Source organism: Lepisma saccharinum, chromosome 13 (genome assembly GCF_977018435.1).
Source record: "Lepisma saccharinum chromosome 13, izLepSacc3.1, whole genome shotgun sequence".
NCBI classification, from domain to species: domain Eukaryota; kingdom Metazoa; phylum Arthropoda; class Insecta; order Zygentoma; family Lepismatidae; genus Lepisma; species Lepisma saccharinum.
The window spans coordinates 55541921-55562028 of NC_139241.1; the positions used below are offsets into that span (position 1 = coordinate 55541921).

Sequence of the window (20108 nt, forward strand, 5' to 3'; positions counted from 1 at the left end):
CAGAACCATCCGCACCGTCCAAGAACGGATTAACGAACATGTAAAAGATTCCAAAAACGACACACCTAAATCAGGCCTCTCCCAACACCTCCACTCCACCAACCACACCATCTCCTCCATATCCATACTTCACCCAACCGGCTCTGTCATAGAAAACACCATCAAAGAAACCCATGCTATCATCCAGCAGAAACCAGCACTAAACCTGGACAATGGACAAGCACACCCAACTTGGCACCCTGTCCTCAGAAAGATCCCCGACCTGAAAAAGAAAAGATGCTATACACATACTCGACCCCCCTCCAGCCACGCGGGGAACAGGAACGGCACATTACCGAGCAACACGGCCCAGCCCCCCAACCCCCAACTGGCAACGCCACCGGACAACAGGAAGCAGACGACGCAAACCAAGATGCGCGCGCCAGTGCTGCCGAACGGGAAAAATCGCAACCACCGCTGCCCGGGAACAAACAATGTACTGACGCGGTACCATCCCCGCTTCAAACGCCGTACCCTTTTGTGAATGAAGAAATTAATAGGATTGAACCATTAAATTGTGCAACGTGGAATTACGAAATCTTTTAAATTTCACGTAAGTAATTTTAAACCGCGTTTACCGCAACCACCATGAGTATCACAGTGATGTGACAAGAGCAATGCTGAAAGGTATGTAAGTGGGGTGGACTCAAGCATTCCCTCATGATGATTAATTTCACTTTATTTTGGCATCAGGTCCAATCTACTCATGCACAACCCTCGAGGATTAAGGCTATGCAACTTTTGAAACACACTGTAAAAACAGTTACAATTCAGTAGGACTATTTGAAAGGAAAAAGCTTATTAAATAATTTTTATCATTTATTAATAAATCAAAAGATCAACCCAAACTTTGCCACAGAAAGTCTTAGTCCCACACTGTGCATGGGTGTTATCAAATTGTCGCAATTAACCCAAAGAGGCAGAAAAGTGACATAAAATACGACAAATATAAATATAAACAATGTTTACATTGTGGTTTTTGCAATTGTTGATGTTACATTATACATGACAACTACGAGGTCTGACAATTAAGTTTGCAAACTTGCCACCCTTTAACGCTGAAGGCAGCACTATACAAGCAGTTCTGTAACATTTTGTAACCTTGGTATTTCAGGGTCTCACAGCAGTGTACACGTTGACGTGTGGCAGATTTGTGCCGAGTAACATGCATTGTGGTTTGTGCTGGTGTGTGCACTGTCGTGAAAATGGCTGAGCTGGAATTAGAACAACGAACAAACATCAAATATCTGGGTAAACTGGGCAAGAGTGGGAGTGAAACACGGGAAATGTTAGTGCAGGTGTACGGCAAGAATGCCATGATGAAAACAGTGGTGTACAAATGAATTAAACGGTTATCTGAGGAGAGTGAACAAGTGACTGATGAAGAAATGGTAGGGCAGCTAGTAACAAGCCGAACGGACGAAAACATTGTCAAATTGTGCATGCAAATCGGCAACTGACCGTGAGATCCATAGTAGCAAGTGAACATTGATAGGGAAACTGTGCAGAAAATTTTAACTGAAGGTTGCGTGAAAATGTGAAGCGCAAACGACCGGAACTTTTCACCAACAACTCATGGCTCGTCGTGCATCACGACAATGCACCTGTGACCAGGAAACAAATAACTTTGGTAGACCACCCACCACACTCACCTGACTTTGCCCCCAATGACTTCTTTCTTTACCCGAAGATCAAACAAGTTTTGAAACGAAGACATTTTGATGACATTGAGGTCATCATTAAGGCTAATAAGACGGCAGCTCTGAAGGCCATTCCATCAACAGAGTTCCAAATTTGCTTCGCAGGGTGGAGTAGGAACTTGCATTGGTGTATAGCTTCCCAAGGGGAGTACTTTGAAGGTGACCACAGCACTATTCAGCAATAAGGTATGTAGCATATTTTCTAGGATAAGTTTGCGAACTTAATTGTCAGACCTCGTAAAAAAGTATTATATGTACTTAATGAGGTTTTAGAGGGTTCCCACTCAGTTATGCACATAAATTCCCTTATTTTTACAGACAACTATTAAAATAAATTTCCAGTCTATTTTGTGGTGGTTGAAGATAGTAACAGATAAGTTTTAAGTTTACACACGCCTGTTACACAAAAGAATGAGGTTTATTTAACATTATTCAAAATAAGTAACAATAATATATATCAATATTTTATATAGGGGATCTCCCATCAAAAAGATGGTTAAAAAAAAAGTACAGTTAATTTTCATTCCTAAGTCATGATTTTCCTCAACTTATTTCATTCATATGTGTTATATCTGACTTTTCCTGTCCTTTTAGATCAGTGGGAACCCTGTTTAAATCATCTAAAGATGGTGAATAAATTAATTTTGAGCAACCTGTACAAATACAAGAAGAAATAAATTATTACTTCTGACCACACATTAAACGTAAGTTAACAAGGCCTGACAAAGATAAGAAAAATAATAATAAAACACATAAAATTTACAAAAATCAAATACACTTCACTTTATTGTGTGCAGTAAAATCATAAACTTAGAACCCATATAGAATGATGTCCACTCAAGGGTGTAACACAATCCAAAACCTGGACATTTCAAAATTACAATGTTGAAGGTCTTGCAACACTGATTTCCACTCTCTGCCCTGTCAACATGACTAGGGGAAAAACACTGTCAAATATAGTTTACTTATTCCTTATTTTCAGAGGAAAGCACATATGTTTATTGTAAAGCAAAAGTTTCACTTTGTAAGCACTTTCCACAACAAAACACTCCTGTCACTTCCGACACAAACATAAGGTACCCTGTAGTGCCACGTGATACCACCAAACACCTGCAAATATAAGTGAACAATGAGGCAAGTGGCTACTGGCTAACTGCATAAATCAACAATACACATCAGCCATTCAGTGCTCATACACCAATTTGTTAATTACTAGGGCTAATCAAATATCAATAGCAATGCTGATACTACTAACAAACCTGCCGACACAGATGTTTGAAAAATTGAAAATTGTTCAAAATATTAATTCACATTAACATACAGTCAACTCTCGATTCAACGACCTTTCACAGTTCCCGGGAAAAGGGTCGTTATTTCGAAGGGGTCGTTATTTGAATTTGCACCAATTTTCAGCTTGAAGGGAGCTCAAACGGACACAAAGATGCCTAGGAGATGGTAACATCATTTATCCTGGTAGTTATACAACCTGTTATGCACAGGATGCGTGTTCTGAGAAGGAAAATAGAACATGAAAAAGTTTTCACAAAAGAGAATTTAAAATAATGTTACTTTGTTTCAATTGTGCACAGTCGTTGTTTTTCCAGGAAATTCTTACATTTCTAGTTCATGAGAAACCCGTTTCCACTGAGACCTATGGAAAGGAAAACAATCTCTCGCGTATTGCAAGCGAAACTCGAAGAATCTTGACACCAGTCAGACTGGTGCCAGCAAAAGTCGGGAGATAATCGGGCAGAATGAATGTTGGATTTTATATGGGTTTACTGGAGCATTGTCTGTTACAAGATTAACTGGTAAGATTAGATCTCTCGGGAGAAACAACACAACCTCTCTAGGTACCAGACAAAAAAAATAAAGGCAGGGCTGTAATTTTCGTTCTGGTTCGGCTGTGTAAAATACATCGTAAAAAAAAAGTCACTTTTCTTTGCTTCAACCAACTTCATTCACCCTCCTTCCCCATTCAAGGGAGCAGTCCAAACACCTTCCTTGACTTGCATTGTAATCCAGCGTGAAAAAGGAAATGCGCAACTTGCGATCTATTTTCACCCAATGCGTATTGTAGGACAGGTCATTAAACAACGTGCCAGTTGATAATCATTCGGGTTTGGAATTGAATTTCACTTTAAACTCTATATTTAGTCCCGATTAGCCCATCAGCATAAAATGAACTGAAAACAAGCTTTATGAAACGGCGCATTTTCACATATCAAAATGGTAGATCGTTATTTACTCGCACGTTAATCGACGATTTAATGTTGGATTTAGGAGTATTCTCGATGTCAAACACCCACCCCTCCAAACGCTTTCCCCTTGAATAATGTCTTTTTAATGGGTCTCAGCGACCATTCCTACATTGAACACTTTTTTTTTTTTCCTCCACATGAATGGTTCTGAAGAAAAGTAAATTAAATTTACGTTTTGCTTATCAGAAGGCGCAGAACATGAAGTTATTTTAACTCTTGTTTTGCTTTCTGGAGATCGAATTTCGTTATCGTCAAATCAAAACAGCTTTGCGAGATTCAAAACAATAACTTTTTCCTTCGCGCGCTGGATGAGTCATCGCTGTTATCGGCAAGCAAGAGCTTTGCACACGCTAGACAAAACACTGGCGCCAGCTGCATCGTTAAAACAAGGAGACCGGCTGGAAGTTCGAGCAACAGGTGGCGGAAGAGAAAAGTCCCAGCATTTTAAAGATAACGCAACTGTCGAAGACGGAACTTTTAACAGCAGTGTAAAGAAGAAAGAAATGACCCTTGCTTTACGTTTTACCACGCAACAGACAATATTACGGGCAATATTTCCTATGCAGACAACAGCATTAAAAAAAATATATAATAAATAAATTTTAAAAAAACAACTGAATTCTGCAATTATCAACATTGCCGTGCACACCAGTGGCGGAGAATGAGCTGGGGAAAGGGTAGAGGGTCACCTTTTTTTTACTTGTTCTATGGTTCTTGTTCGTTTTCAAGAATATATCCAGAACTGGTTACCCCATTTTAGACGTCAAAGGAAAGGAAGAGGGTGGGTCCTTTTCCACCCTCGCCTGTAATCAGCCCGCATCAGCAAGAAAATCGTGGCTGAAACAATCTGCATCCCCCCCCACGTTTGCTGACAGAAAAATATGGAGAAGTCAGTCAGCCAACGGAACACTTTTTTGGCAGATATTACGACACAATTAGGAAAACGTATGAAGTGGGAAACGGGAGTTATGATGCACGTAAGAGCGAAGTAAACTTTTGTGGAAACCTGGATGACAACGCATTAAGCGGGTTGACGATTTTTAGTTCACCTATGTGGTTTTGATTATCTCTAACAGTTTCGCTTTTTTATGAAGTGTTGCAGGGAACAAAGAACACGTTTTGAATGAAAGCGGTTACCGGAAGTTGTCGGCTACAAGGCCGAGAGTTGCTCACTCACGGGAACCTGCTGAACTCTAGGTCAGAGCTGGAGAGATGGGCCAGACTTCCAGGCGCCACACATCTGTATTTTCGAACATTCCTGCGATCTTATCTCTCAAGGTGGTGTATTTATCGATGAAAGAGCTTGACCTGCCATACACATTGGCAAAGACTGCAAGTCCAGCAGTCATTTCGGGCTGCACCCACCCTTCCCCGCGAGTTTTCAGCAGTTCTTAGGACAAGGAAACAAGTAAAGTCGATTTAAAATAACATCCAAGCACATTCGATCTTCTCTTCTCGCGTATCCAAGAGCAAGCGTGACAAAACAAGCCTGGCGCGTTGGGTAGCGACAGTCGGGTGCGGGGTAACATTGGTGCACTTGAGGGAGGGGAGGGCAGAGGTCAAGTGCTATTGGATATCACTCAAGCATGGTGTGGTGGTGTCTATTTTTAGTTCAGACCTAATTGTGAGCGGTAGAGCGCTCGTAAAGGGAATGAGTGGAGGAAAAAACAACGCATTTTTCGGCCGATTTCCTTCAATTTTTCAACTTTTTTTTTTCAAATTTTTCTATCTCTTTCTAAATTTTTCACGGTTCCCAGGAAAAGGGTCGTTACTTCGAGAGGGTCGTTATACCCGGGGTCGTAGAATCGAGAGTTGACAAGCATTCCAATTCAACTACGGGGGTTGCTGGAAAAGTTTCTGCAAGCTACCACCAACAGTGGCACTAATGTTCCGCTATTATAAAAATCGGAAGAATAGACCTTTTTATGTTTAAATTATCTTTGATTGTTTGTTTAAGCCTATTCGTTTATTTTTCACAGCAGTTTGAAGAAGTAGTTTCGTGTGAGAATTGGAAATTTCTCTTGAACACTTTCGGGCAATGATTTTTTATGATTTCAAATGTAGTTTAACACGAAACAATGCATTGAGCGACTTCTCAGTGATGAATTTTGTGAAGGTCGTTTATCCACGTCTGTTGTTGCCAGTAATATTGATGCTGTGCGTGAGAGAGATCGGCATGTGACATACCGTGAGATTCAGGCATCCTTGAACATTGACATGAAAGCAATACATATGATTTTGCATGGTCATCTGAACGTACAGAAACTTTGAAGCTATTGGATCCCACACAACTTGACCGAAGCTAAAAACAGGCTTGTGTAAATTACTGTAAAGAATTGCTCAAAAAATTCAACCGAGGCAAGTCAAATTTTTTGTACTACATCGTTACAGGGGACGAAACTTGGATCTATTCATACAACCCCGAAACTAAACAGTAATCCACTGTTTGGGTGTTTCAAAGTGAGAGCCGAAACCAACAAAAGTTGTTCGTTCGAGGAGTGGTGCCAAGCAAATGATTGCTTGTTTCGTCGGTTATACCGGACATGTGGCAACAATAGCTTTAGAAGATCGAAGGACTGTAAATGCTGAGTGGTATACAATAATTTGTTTGCCAGAGGTCATCAATGAATTGCGTAAAACAAACCCAAATTGTCGCATTATTCTTCACCATGACAACACCAGTTCCCACTCAGCACATCAAACTGTTGATTTTTTGTCCAGTAAAAATGTCGAATTAATGACTCATGACTTCTTTTTTCCGAACAGCGGTTTCTGAGGTATCAGCTTCAGAGTGGAAAAAATGCTTTCAAAATTGGTTTGAGCATATGCAAAAATGTATCGATCTTAAGGGTGAATACTTTGAAAAACAATAAAGCCATTCCCAGAATTTTACATGTCTTTTTGCATATTGATTGCATAAACTTTTCCAGCAGCCCTCGTATATGCATCACTTTACCAGAGTTTTGTTTTAAAATATTCAAGAACTTCATCGGAATATTAAAATATGTGTCATTTTCCCATTTTCTTCACACAACATTGGTGAAAAAGTAAATTAAAACTGAAATTTGCATGAAATGACCACAAATGAAGAAAATAAGATACTGGTATGAAACATGAGAAACAACAAACAAATACAAAAGCAAATCAATATTGGATGCAAAAGAATAAAACTAGAATTTGTCCATGTTTTACAGGGTGTCACTGTACAAGATGGAAAAATTCTACTTTTATTCTTTTGCATCCAAGATTGATTTAAGATATTTTACATTGCTTTTTACCACTTTTGGCTAATTGCAATGATGGGGATGAATAATGATATGATGAAGGGACACTAGTCAAGAACACAAATGCACAGGACAGGATTCAAACTCGGGACCCCTGGCATCATAGCACATTGTACTACCCACTCTCATGGTGTTTAAAATTTGGTAAAACAAAATTCCGTGAATTTTCCAGGTTTTTCAGACCAAGAGCCAATATCTTCCAGACCAAGTCAATAGGTAAATTGATGTATTGTACACAGTCTTGAACACATTTATACAAGAAGGACATTAGCTACATTTTAGCTAAATACCACACTCAGAAACCCACTAAATAAAGTTAAAAGGAAAAACTGAACACAAATTGACTGTTGAGATAGAGGCACCAAGGGTCAGCTGTTATGTAATACCAATGACTGATGGTAACAGAAAAAAAAAAAATGTTTGCAACAAATCATAATTATAGCATGAAACCAACATAAAATTTACTGATACCGATAACTAACTAACTAACTCTCTAGCCTTCTTAAACCCGAAGGTTCATGGCTGCAGCAACACATGCCTTCCATCTGTCCCTATCTTGAGCAAGATCTATATACTCTTTTCCATCCCTACCGATTTCCCTTAGGTCCATCTCGACATTGTCCCTCCATCTTCGTCTTGGCCTTCCTACTGGTCTCTTACCATCAGGTAAGAGATACTGATATAACCAATATCCTACCGATCTAATATAAAATCCCAAATGATACATGAAGAATAGGGTTTATCGAAAAAAAACTTTTTTTCGAAATGTTAAGGTGGCTAGTGCGGAAAAGTGGCCATTTGTGACCAAAAACACGTCTCGTTTTTTTTCCTGATTTTTTGGAGGTCGTTTAGGTGGTGCGCATCGACCTTGAAATTTTGATAGTGATTTGGTTATGCAACACGCACAAAAATGTCATTATTTGGCCATTTCATGTCTTTTTTTCTGCATTATGGTCATTTATTGTTTTGTTTATGGCAAATATGTTACATTCGTGCCTTAGGGGTGGTTTCCTATGCTGTTTACGTATGCTTTTGGTCAAAAATTGTCAATTTGAGGCTAAAAATTCCATTTTTTCTATTGATGGTTTCCAATTGGTTTCGACTTTGTGTTTTATTCAAAAGTTTTCCGATATAAAAGACTAAATACAATATTTTGGCTTTCTAATTGCTAACAGTTCCTCAATTACTGTCCAGCGCTTCGCTTATTTTCATAGCTTATTATGCTTTGAAAATAACCCAGAGCTCACCACGAGGAGGTGGCTGGACTGCGAGCTCCACCCACCCACCCATCCAAATTATGTTGGCAAACATACTTTTACTAAGGGGCAGGCCAAGATTTTCTTCTAGTTTTCTCCTTGAACTTCATAGTCACTTTTTGTTCGAAATGTCGGCATATGTTCTCTAGATTCCAATTTCGCTTTGATGTAGCCGAAAACGGAAGAAGCAGCCTCTGTGATAATTTTCACAAGTCGCTCCACTCCTTGTGTGTGGCAGGGGAAGTCTTGAATTTCTGCAATTTTTTTTGTTTTTAATGTAGTCATCTACTTCTTCATTTGTAATATTATTGGTCAATGGAGGCTCGTGGAGGGAGCATGAAGCCCAATCAACCATGTCATAGTATTGGTCCATTAAAATTGATGGTTGGTAAAACAAAAGTGCGAATTCTTTTGCCTTTTTTCAATCCTCTTGCTTTCTTAATTCTTTGCCAACCAAGACTTCTTATTTCTGGGTTTTGGTCGGTTATTAAAGCCAGCAGAGCCAGCAGGAGATTTTCAGGATGGGCGAAGAATGCGTTTTGTTGAATGACCCTATTAATCAGATCTCTCAAGTGGTGTGGGAGAAATCAGGACAAGTGGATCAAATTCCAGAGGTGTCGGGCTCCGTCAGTTATCGATGGTTCCTTCTTCATCCCAAACCACACATACTACATAATGAAGGTGTACGTGCCGGTGTGGTCCAGCCACCTCCTCGTGGTGAGCTCTGGTTTATTTTTAAAGCATAATAAGCTATGAAAATAAGCGAAGCGCTGGACAGTAATTGAGGAACTGTTAGCAATTAGAAAGCCAAAATATTGTATTTAGTCTTTTATATCGGAAAACTTTTGAATAAAACACAAAGTCGAAACCAATTGGAAACCATCAATAGAAAAAATGGAATTTTTAGCCTCAAATTGACAATTTTTGACCAAAAGCATACGTAAACAGCATAGGAAACCACCCCTAAGGCACGAATGTAACATATTTGCCATAAACAAAACAATAAATGACCATAATGCAGAAAAAAAGACATGAAATGGCCAAATAATGACATTTTTGTGCGTGTTGCATAACCAAATCACTATCAAAACTTCAAGGTTGATGCGCACCACCTAAACGACATCCAAAAAATCTGAAAAAAATCAGACTTGTTTTTGGTCACAAATGGCCACTTTTCCGCACTACCCACCTTAATATTTCGAAAAAAAGTTCTTTTTCGATACACCCTAACGAAGAACCTGAATGGTTCATTGACCTCCTAAATAAAACTGTTTCCAGGTGACTGCAGTGCAAAAGAAGCTGTATATTTAGACATTTACTTTTTTAGAAAGCAGGGCATGAAGATTATCCATAAAAATTATAACAAAATGGCAGAATTTTGCACTAAATTATACGAAATTTATAGATACATCAGATCGGTAAAATAATTGATAATTTTACGATATGCATATATCAGCTGATACTGATAGAGTACTAATTAATCCATTTCATCCATAATTACAGTAAAATTTAGTAATATATGTATTAGGGATGGGACCAATTAATCGGTACTCTATCGGTATCGGCCGATATAGGCATATCGGTTTATCGGTAAAATTACTGATTATTTTACCGAATTCATGATGAAAGTTGTGCAAATTACTCACAATTATAGTATTAAAATTATTTATTAAAATATATTAAAAACTTACGTTTTGCGAGTATCTATACTGCTTCTGCTACGTTTCGGGACGCTACTGCTCCCTTCTTCAGGCTGTTCACTTTTAGGTTATACTCAATTCATAACCACGTCGACCTTTTATTAGGTATAGGATATGGGATTGGTTAAGTGTGTGTGGTTAAACAGTACATACTTAACACCCATAACAGGTGTGCGTTCATTTTACCATGCTGTTTTCCTGATTAAAACTGCTCCTTGGAACGTTAAAACTTTAAAACTAAATAGCCACGGCCCGCGTGTGCTGCAATTGCAATTTTAATATTTTAATATTTTACCGATCCGATATATCAATAAATATTTGATAATTTAGTGCAAAATTCTGCCATTTTGTTGTAATTTTTATGGATAATCTCCATGCCCTAATTTATAAGAAAGTAAATGTCTAAATATGCAATTTCTTTTTCACTGCAGTCACCTTGAAACACATTTATTAAAGAGGTCAATGAACCTTTCAGGTTCTTCAAGGACCATTTCTAATTTTATATCGGATCGGTAGAATATCGGTTATCTGTATCGGTAAATTTTATATCGTTACTTTATCGGTATCAGCCAAAATTTCATATCGGGCCATCCCTAATATGTATTAATCCTAATATGCACCAAATACAAACCAACAATTGCAGGTAAGTAGTAAAAAAACCAATATCCACTTACTGCAGTAATGTCTAATTGAAAATGTTCAAAATATGACCCCTTTTCCTAGGGTAGTTAATATGTAACATTTTGTAGAGCTACTGCACAATCACCATGATCCCCCTATAGGGTTCTTGCTAAGGAACCATTTTTATGTCCCAAAATAAGATTTTCCATTGTGTATTCTTTGCCATACCCTTTAGAATAAAGTTCCTGTTAGTTCAAGACTTTGCCTTGTATATTTAAAATACGACATTGATTCCTTTATAACACACAAGGTTTCATAAAATTCCCATATAATTCGTTGGGTCTGATGTTTATAAATGCAGTGGAACTTTGACTATACGTTTCTGAGGGGAGCAAGCTGAAAAAACTTAAAATGCAGGAAAATGTGAAATTTTATAAGGTTTTGCTATGTTCGGGTCGTCAACATTGAATGTATAAACCAGGAAAATTTGAAATATGGGAATGCAAAATCGAGTTCCACTGTATACACTGTCTACGATTTCGTAAAAATAAAATTCCTTAATTTTTCCAGATTCACTGGACCTAAAACGAAAAGTTCAAGACAAGATCATAAGGGAAAAGGTTTCTTCTTTTTAACTGTACAGAGTTATTTGAAATTCGAAAGAGTCACTTCAATCCATTTGAATTTTTGTGGGTTCTCCTCTTGCATCGCCAACCACAAGAGTAGCACCACAAAAGTGCAAAATTGCTTGCTTCATCAATTATACCTTTGCATTCTAATGTGGTAATGTTGCAAGTTTTTTGTATCCAGTTAAGACTTACTGGTTCAATAAGTTTGGTACACAGAAGTTCCTGTTCATGCTAAGCTCCATGGTGTAGCAGTCCTCTAAGGACCACCAGTGCCAGAATGGCATTTTCATTGAAAGACTCGTGGCGAGTCCCATCGCTACTGTTTTCTGGCTTTCGAGACCAAACCTCCTGCTTCTTCTTTTCAAGTAGATTCCAAAGTGTCCTCACCACACAGGATCAATGCTGAAATTTTGGTGGCACCCACAGGAGCTCAAACCTGGGACCTCTTGCACCAAAGGTGAGAGGAATAACCAATTGGCTATGCAGGGGCCCAATTAGTGTACCTAAACCAGGTAAATACAATGGATTTTGCCATTAGAAACAGAAACTGCATGTAGCTTGTTCAAAAATAATCCGAAATTTTGAAACACCATTTCCATGAACACAAATCTTGCTATTGTACAACTGGAACTGCATAGTGGGATTCTTTACGGGAAATATTCCTTTCATCACGTCTCTGTACATTGTTTCATATCCAGCCTGCAAGAGACCAAGTGAGGTAGTGTTCGTGTCGGTGGTGATTTTCTGGGTGCTGAAGTGCAAGTAAACAAAACATGGATGCTGCACCATAACAATGGCATGACACAGCAGTGGTACCATCACCCCTCCTCCATTCTTCTGATTTGACACCTGTAAACTTCTTTCTCTGTCCGCAGATAAAACCACCCTGAAAGGGTGCAGATTCCAGAGCAGGGTGTCTACCAAAATAACAAATCCAAAATTCTTGACTTTTTCTTGACCATTTTTTTCTTTTTTCTTGACCTTTCCCCCTTTTTTTAACATTTATTTAATCACCCCCCTACTAAGGTATAGTTGGAAATGAAAAAATATATATATATTTTTATTCAATGAAAAATTCCTACCACAAGGCCGGTTAAGATGAAAATTGAAACTGTACTTTAACAAGAGATTTAGACTTGCTTTAATTATTAATACATATAAAACTTAATGTTTCAGACTTCATCCTAGGTAGGGGAATGGCCACATTACTTTATTTAATATTACAAAACTTCATGCATACAAGAATGTAATATGTACAGGAAATATCGAAATTTCAAAATTCCACATTTCTAAATGTTGCATATTTTCAATTCCCCCCACCCAAAATTTGGGAACCTACAAAAGGTCATGCTTCCCTTCAAATCTGATGCATCCAGCATCTGTAAGGCTGACGCTAGAAGCAATTCTCCAGACTTTTTTTTTTCTGTAAAGTGGCAACATTGCTGTCCTTATACATTGTTAGTATCAGCATATTTTCAATGTAAATTTGATCAGTTGTAGAAATTTACTACTGCTACATGCTACATTTGTCATTCACTTTGGTCTATTGCAGTGGCCATGGGGGCATACTGAATACGAATTTTTGTGAAAATTTTCAATTTTTTCCTTCTTTCTTTAACTTCATTTTGGGAGGTACAATGTAGTATAAATGTCACCGCCGCTACAAGCCAGGGAAAAAAAAATCATCTCTCCAGAACTAGTTCTCAAGTTAAATTTTTTTTGGACATCGCAGCAAGTTTGAAAAGAGGGTAACATGCACAACAGGCTCCCCTCTGCTGTGAACATATTAGTTATGAAAGATTGTTTAATATAATTACCTGTAGATTAACTGAAATTATTGGATATTTTGAATGCAGATTTGTCACTTTCAACTGGTTTCCTGGTCTTCCGGTGGAAGCTATGCAAACATCACTTGTTTTCGAAAACTTCAAACATCGTCCTCCATCCGTATGAACAGGCCTCTTCTCAACAGAAACACTAAAAGCAGAAGTTGAAATCAATATACAATTAAAATAAAACATAAAAATACAGGTTTTATGCAGTACAGTGTGTGCTGCAAATATGAGGGGAGGGGGGGCAGTAAAGAATGACAATTACACTGTCCCGGGAATCTCTGGAGCGAATGAACAGAAGCAAGTCTGTGCGCAAGTAGTGGACTTGACCAATGAAGTCTCGGAAAATCAAGTGCAGCTACCAGCTGTTTGCAGCAGCATGCACTGCTTTGTTCCGCCAAGTAGCTTTTTTCTCCTCTTTTCTTCAGTTAAGTGCAGCCTTACTCCACACATTCCAGACAAAGTAAGAGGGGTATGAATATTATTTATGACTTGTTAGATGTGGACAAAGCAATATGTAAAATTTGAAGCTGGTTGCTGCACTCATCTGGCAATGGTAGGCAATTGACTAAGTAGCACATGATTCTTGCCTCCAGGATACAGACTTGCTACAGTTCGAATTTATTTATTTATTCTATTTTACTTAGCATGCCACTTCTAGTTAATCATGCCAATGAGGATGAGTGATGATTAAATGAAATTGATGAAGGACACTCACAAAGAACAACCATGCCGAGGTTGGGATTCTAACCTGTGAGCAGGCACGGATCTACAGGGAGGGCGATAGGGGCGATTGCCCCCTCGCAACTGCCATGCTTTGGATATATTATATTATGCCTAATAATACTCAAGACTCATTCGTTCTGTATTTTTATCACCACATTTAACATGCTTGAGAAGTCCACTTTATACTCATGATAGGCTAATCGGAACTGGACCTACAGTTTAAATTTCGATCTGAACTAATCTACAAGATGCGTTAAAAGGGAATCGGAGCTGAGACCACTGCAGAGAATGCATTTTTATTTCCTTGTCTATTCTTTTTACTCCTCATATCTGACCTTCAGTTTACCGTGGGAGGAATTATAACAACAGAGGTGTAGCAAACGGGGGGCGAAGGGGCCTCACGTCTCATGGGGTTATTATTATTTTTTTTAATGTAATAAATAGAAGTGAGAAAAATAGATGGAAAGGGTTAATTTTTGTGGGCGTTAAAACTGCAACATATGTTTTAACCGGTTATAAATTCTAGTGAAACATTACACTTTGAATACATCAACTATTTAATATTTTAAATAAACCGGGTGGTAGCCGTCTGATTTTAGAATATTCAGGGAAGCCAATCAACAACAATGGAACGTTCTCTTACAAAAGTTGATAAGCATAAACACAATATTTGACTTCTCATAACTTAGCGGTTCGAGAACATCGAGAAACATTATACACAGCAGAAACAACAGGAAATTCAGGAAACTTCACGTATTTGGTGAAATTTCTTTCGAAATATGACCAATTATCACAAGAACATTGAGACATACACAATAAAATGAGATTCACAATAATTTTTCACGTTCTGAAATTCAAAATGAACTGATACAGGTAATGCACAATGAAGGCACAATGGCTGTATTAAAAAAAAAAGTAAAATTAGGTAAGTCCAGAAATTTACTAACTTCACATTCAGTTTCAATATATACTTTCTTTATGTTCAAAATTTCTTTTTCATTCTAGATTATTTTGTAAGTGAATGTGATCTAACACACAACAGCACAACAATGTTTTTAACATGCAACACTTATAATTCATTGTTGAAGCTTGTTACAGTAGCTATGATACTACATCCAAAAGCTGACGACTCAACATGCATAAGAATTCTATATTGTACTTTTACTTCAGGTAAAAGTTCTTCATACTGGATTCCATTCGAAAGTGGAGAGATGCTGGCAGTTGCAGGATAGTACGTAAGTTTTTGAATTTTATTATTTTTCAGTCGCTTTTCTGTAATTCCTGGCTAGTAGCAATGATGCAGATGAGTGATGGTGTGATTAAATTAAAGAATGAATACTTACAAGGACACCCATGCCCAGATCGAGATTCGAACCCAGTAACTTCGGCGGCAAGATTGAAAGTCGACCACTTAACACACTCTGTCACTGAACCGGCGTTCATTAATCATTAATACTACATTGATTTGGCTTATTTTACTCTGCTTTTCTACCACTTTTGGCTACTCGCGATGATTAAGATGATGGAACAGCCACAAAGAACACCTATTCCAAGGCCATCATTCAAGCCCGGGACCCTTATTAATGCTATATACGAGGCCTATCCAGAAAGTAACTCACGTTCTGGAATAAAAAGAAGACAAATGAAAGTAGACATTTTTTATTATATACATTTTGAACCATCATTCTTACACAACTTTTCGACACAGTCGCTGTACAAGTTTAGGCACTTATCATAGGGATGAACAAGCTTACAAAGTCCACTGTCATAAAAAGTTGGCGCCTGTGACTTCAACCATTTCTGCACACCAGCCTGAAGGTCTGCGTCGTCATCAAAGCGCTGCATTGATAGCCAGGTCTTCATGTGGGGAAACAAGTGGTAATCACTTGGTGCGAGATCCGGGCTATATGGCGGATGGTCGAAAACCTCCCAATGAAAGGCCTGTAAAAGTTCCTGCGTCCGGTTAGCCGAGTGCAGGCGGGCATTGTCATGAAACAGCAGGACTTTTGCACTCAGTTTTCCTCGGCGTTTGTTTTGAATTGCTCTTCGCAACTTCTGTCATGTTTCACAATATTTGTCAGCGGTAATTGTTGCATCACATTCCAAAAAGTCAACTAGCAGTACACCTTCCCTATCCGAAAACACAGTAGCCATAAGTTTTCTTGCAGACAAGGTTTGCAAGCATTTTCTTGGTTTTTTGGGTGAACTGGTGTGTCCTAACTCCATGGACTGTTTTTTTGATTCACAATTAACGTGCTTAATGTGCTCGTCCCCAGTAACAATACGATCAACAAAGGAATCGCCGTCTTTGTTATAGGCCTCAAGGAATTTCAAGGCAGCTACCATCCGCTGAGTTTTGTGTTCCTCTGTCAAAATTTTTGGAACCCATCTTGCACAAAACTTATGGTAGCCTAACTGTTGGGTCACAACTTCATGCAATAAGCTCCGTGAAATTTGCGGAAACTCAAACGAGAGCTCTGTTATCGTAAAACGGTGATTTTCATGAATCTTGTCATTGATTTGTGCGACCAGTTTATCTGTCACAATGCTCGGTCGCCCACTTCGGTCTTCATCGTGAACGTTTGTGCGGCCATCTTTAAACATGAGGCACCAATGCCTCACTCCACTTTCACTCATCACATCTTCACCGTAAACTTCACACAGTTGTCGATGAATGTCAACTCGATTAGTGTCTTTCGCCAACAAAAATCATATGACCGACCTCACTTCACAACTGGCGGGATTTTCAATCTGAGCACTCATGTTAATAATGTATTATGAACAGAGCAGAAGCGACACAAACTTTACATGTCCACAGCTGGATGCGCACTGAATGGACAAAAGTCCCTGCACAAAATGGCAGCGCTCGCACCGCCCCTAGTGGCACCCTGCTGAAACGTGAGTGACTTTCTGGATAGCCCTCGTATGTTTAAAGGCATTTTTTCTATAAAATAGATAAACCCTGTGGCCAACAGGTCTTAAAGTGCCAAAGCCTGCCAACCAGATTTCAGTTAGATGGCATCTAGTGAACTCGTAGAATCCCATCACTGCTGCTGTACACAGCTTGAAAGATTATATTGCAGAATGGATGAAAGTTATTCTCTTTATCTGCTAGTTATATCCTGTGTGTTATATTTTGTGCTAACAAAATATAACACACAGGATGTTCCTGAAGTAACTTGGATTCTTGCTGTGACGCGATTATGCCTTGTTTCCATATTAAACACACTATAGCTGCTGGCCAAGGCAGTTTTTTTTTTTTTTAAATTAAAAACACTTCACATGTTACGTTTCTACCCTATATCTCATGGATTCTTGTTATTCGGATGGCGAAAAACTGTAGGATCTCTACCGATAAGGTTTTTCCCTACCGTTTGGTAGGAGACCTCGTGGAAGTTCCACCTAGGACAACGGGCCTGCCTATGCGTTGGTGGCCCTATACTACGGTGTGATAGTACATGAGGTTCTCCAAGCTAGTACGAGTTCGTCAGCTCTGGAATATTGCTGGGTCGGGAAGGTCCTACTCTGGCTCAGCATCCACTGTTGTTATGCTGGGGTGAACTTGGCCAGCTTACCACGGTACAATTACAGTAATAACAGTAATCCCTGAGATCTGCCCATGTCACTTCAGGATAATGTAGCTATGTAATGAAGTAAGTCTTGAGAGCCAGTGTGTGTGTGTGTAGGTATGCAAATATTAGGTTGTAATGTAAGACCACTAATGGTTTTTCCTTTTGGGTCTGACAAGTAATTCCTTAAGCTTGTAGATTAGCTTGAGTGATAGGTATTTCAAGTGCTTTGTACAATTTTTAGTACCTTAGATTTAAACATGTCAGACTCAAAAGGATGAATGGTGTATTACAAGAGATCGCTATGGACATGAAAGCGAGATCGTGTTATACACAGATGCAATTGACATTTATATTGAGTGTATTTGAAAGCGATATATCAAGTCGATTGCAGTTGGTTCTCCGGCGTAAGGCTGTAAGGTACAAATGGCCTTGCACCCCTCTTCCAACTAAAAAAAAAGAGGCCCTCACAGATGGTAGAGACGTTGACGGCGTTGTGAGGCTTTGAACTGACATCTACCTGTACCAACCAAGCTGTGTCTTTTCAGGACCTTAAAGAGACATAGATTGCCCAGGAACCCTTGATAGAATTATGGAAGCTATTGCACCGGCAGCAAAGCATATCAGATGTCCTAAATTCACGGCCTCAAAATCAACGACACAAGGATGTTCACAGAGATGAATTCTAGGTCCAGAATTGTGGAATCTAAACTTGGAACCATCTCTAGAAAAATTAGGAACTACTTCGCAATCAAAAGCACAAATAGACTATGCAGATGACGTAATATTAATAATAATGTAAGAGAGTTGGAAAGATAGACCAGTATTGCGATAAACTCTCTCGAGGACTTGTGTGATATGGCGAAATTGATGATTGCCACCAGAAGACCCACTTTATAATCATCATAAAGGGTAAGCTGAATGCTAATAAACACCGACAGATAAAACTCAAGAGAAAGATTTTAGAAGAGAAAGGAGGCTAAATATCTAGGTGTGAAATTAGAAGAAATGGAATGATGACATGGATTACGTAACTTCAAAATTTGAGTCTGTAATAAATAAATTGGTAGCAATAGGTTCAAATACATTCAGACTCCCTATGTTCTTATACACGCATACATATTCATAATCTACAACATGATTGTTTCTTTCGACGGACCAATCTCAGTAGACTACCTAAAATATACAGTGTGTTAGTTTTGGCTCTGGGCCGAGATAGCATGTGACATGGCACATGTCTCGCTTATTTACGCACATATCTTTAGCATGTAGACACTTATATTTACATTGCATAACTAGTACAGGGAGGTTATTTCAGTCGTTCACCGCCAGAGTGACGGCCGTTCAGCGGACTCTTCATGCAACAGGTCCCGGCAAATTGCATTACAGGAAGTCCGTAACAGAAACCGCTTGTTTTGTAATGTTTCCACTTTTCACAATTACAGTTACAATTACAATTGAAATAAGCACGTACCTTGTCGCAAGGATGCTGTGTGTGTGTGGAAAAGGTGTCCTCCCAAATACAAATATTTCTGGCATCTTATTTCTGACAGAAAATCTTAGATTAGACATCGCTACTTTATCCTCAGTTGTCGCGACAGCGCCGGCAGCTTATCGGGGGTTGGGTGAGTTGTCAGCCGCGAGAGGGCGATTCATACTGCACGTGTCGGCAGTGATGCCAACCGTAGGGACATGTCCCTAAGCATAGCGACTTTTCACTAAATTTCGCCCGCGTAGGAACATAGGGACAGATTTTGACAAATGAGGGAAAACGTAGGTACTTTTTTCAATCTTGGTAAATGACATTTTATGAATTAGTTTATCTGGATACTTTAGCGAAGAGGAGAAAAAAGAACTAACTAACAAATCTCCATCAGAATTTTGGAACATGTTATCGGTTGCCAAAAACTTTCAAGGCAAGTTCCTTTTTGAAAACATTTCCACTCTCGCGAAAATAGTGCTAACATTGCCACATTCTAAAGCGGAAACGGAAAGAATATTTTCAATGTTAAGTGATACAAAAACAAAAAAGGGAAATAAAATGGGACCAGAATTGTTAAAGACTGCAGGAAATACAGCATCACCAACCAACATCTATCTCTGCACAGCAGCAGCATGTATGACTTCAAATAACATAATCAACAGTAAACGACTCAACGTTATTCATTAGGTGTGTGCGGGATCCTTTACTTTAAAAAGTCGTTAATTCTCGACGTTTTCTGCCTTGTAAGTTTCTGGAACTTATCGAAAATTGTAAGTTTTTATTCTAGAAATGCAAAAACAATCACTTAAAGTGAAAATGACTTGTAAAATTCGAGATTTCCAGTGCTTCGGGAAATTTCGAACATTTCCCGTCCCGAAAATTTTCCGACTTGGTCGGGAAATTGCAAATTTTTCAGTCCCGAATGTCGGGATTTAAAAAAATTACCGTCCCGATCCCGTCCCGACCCAAAAAATTCTGTCCCGCACACCCCTATTATTCATTAAGGCA

At 38.8% G+C, this 20108-nt stretch overlaps 1 protein-coding gene across 1 annotated transcript in view; it reads right to left on the reverse strand.

Moving 5' to 3' along the window:
• Positions 1-2497: 2497 nt before the first annotated feature.
• The window catches only part of Nup37 (nuclear pore complex protein Nup37), a 47996-nt gene continuing 30385 nt past the window's right edge, over positions 2498-20108 (reverse strand). The window contains exons 6-7 of the mRNA XM_083134209.1: positions 13308-13467; positions 2498-2849 (exon numbers count right to left, since the gene is read on the reverse strand). Of these exons, the coding sequence (XP_082990335.1) occupies positions 2757-2849; positions 13308-13467 (253 nt within the window). The 3' untranslated portion in view covers positions 2498-2756. The remainder of the gene's footprint in view (positions 2850-13307; positions 13468-20108) is intronic.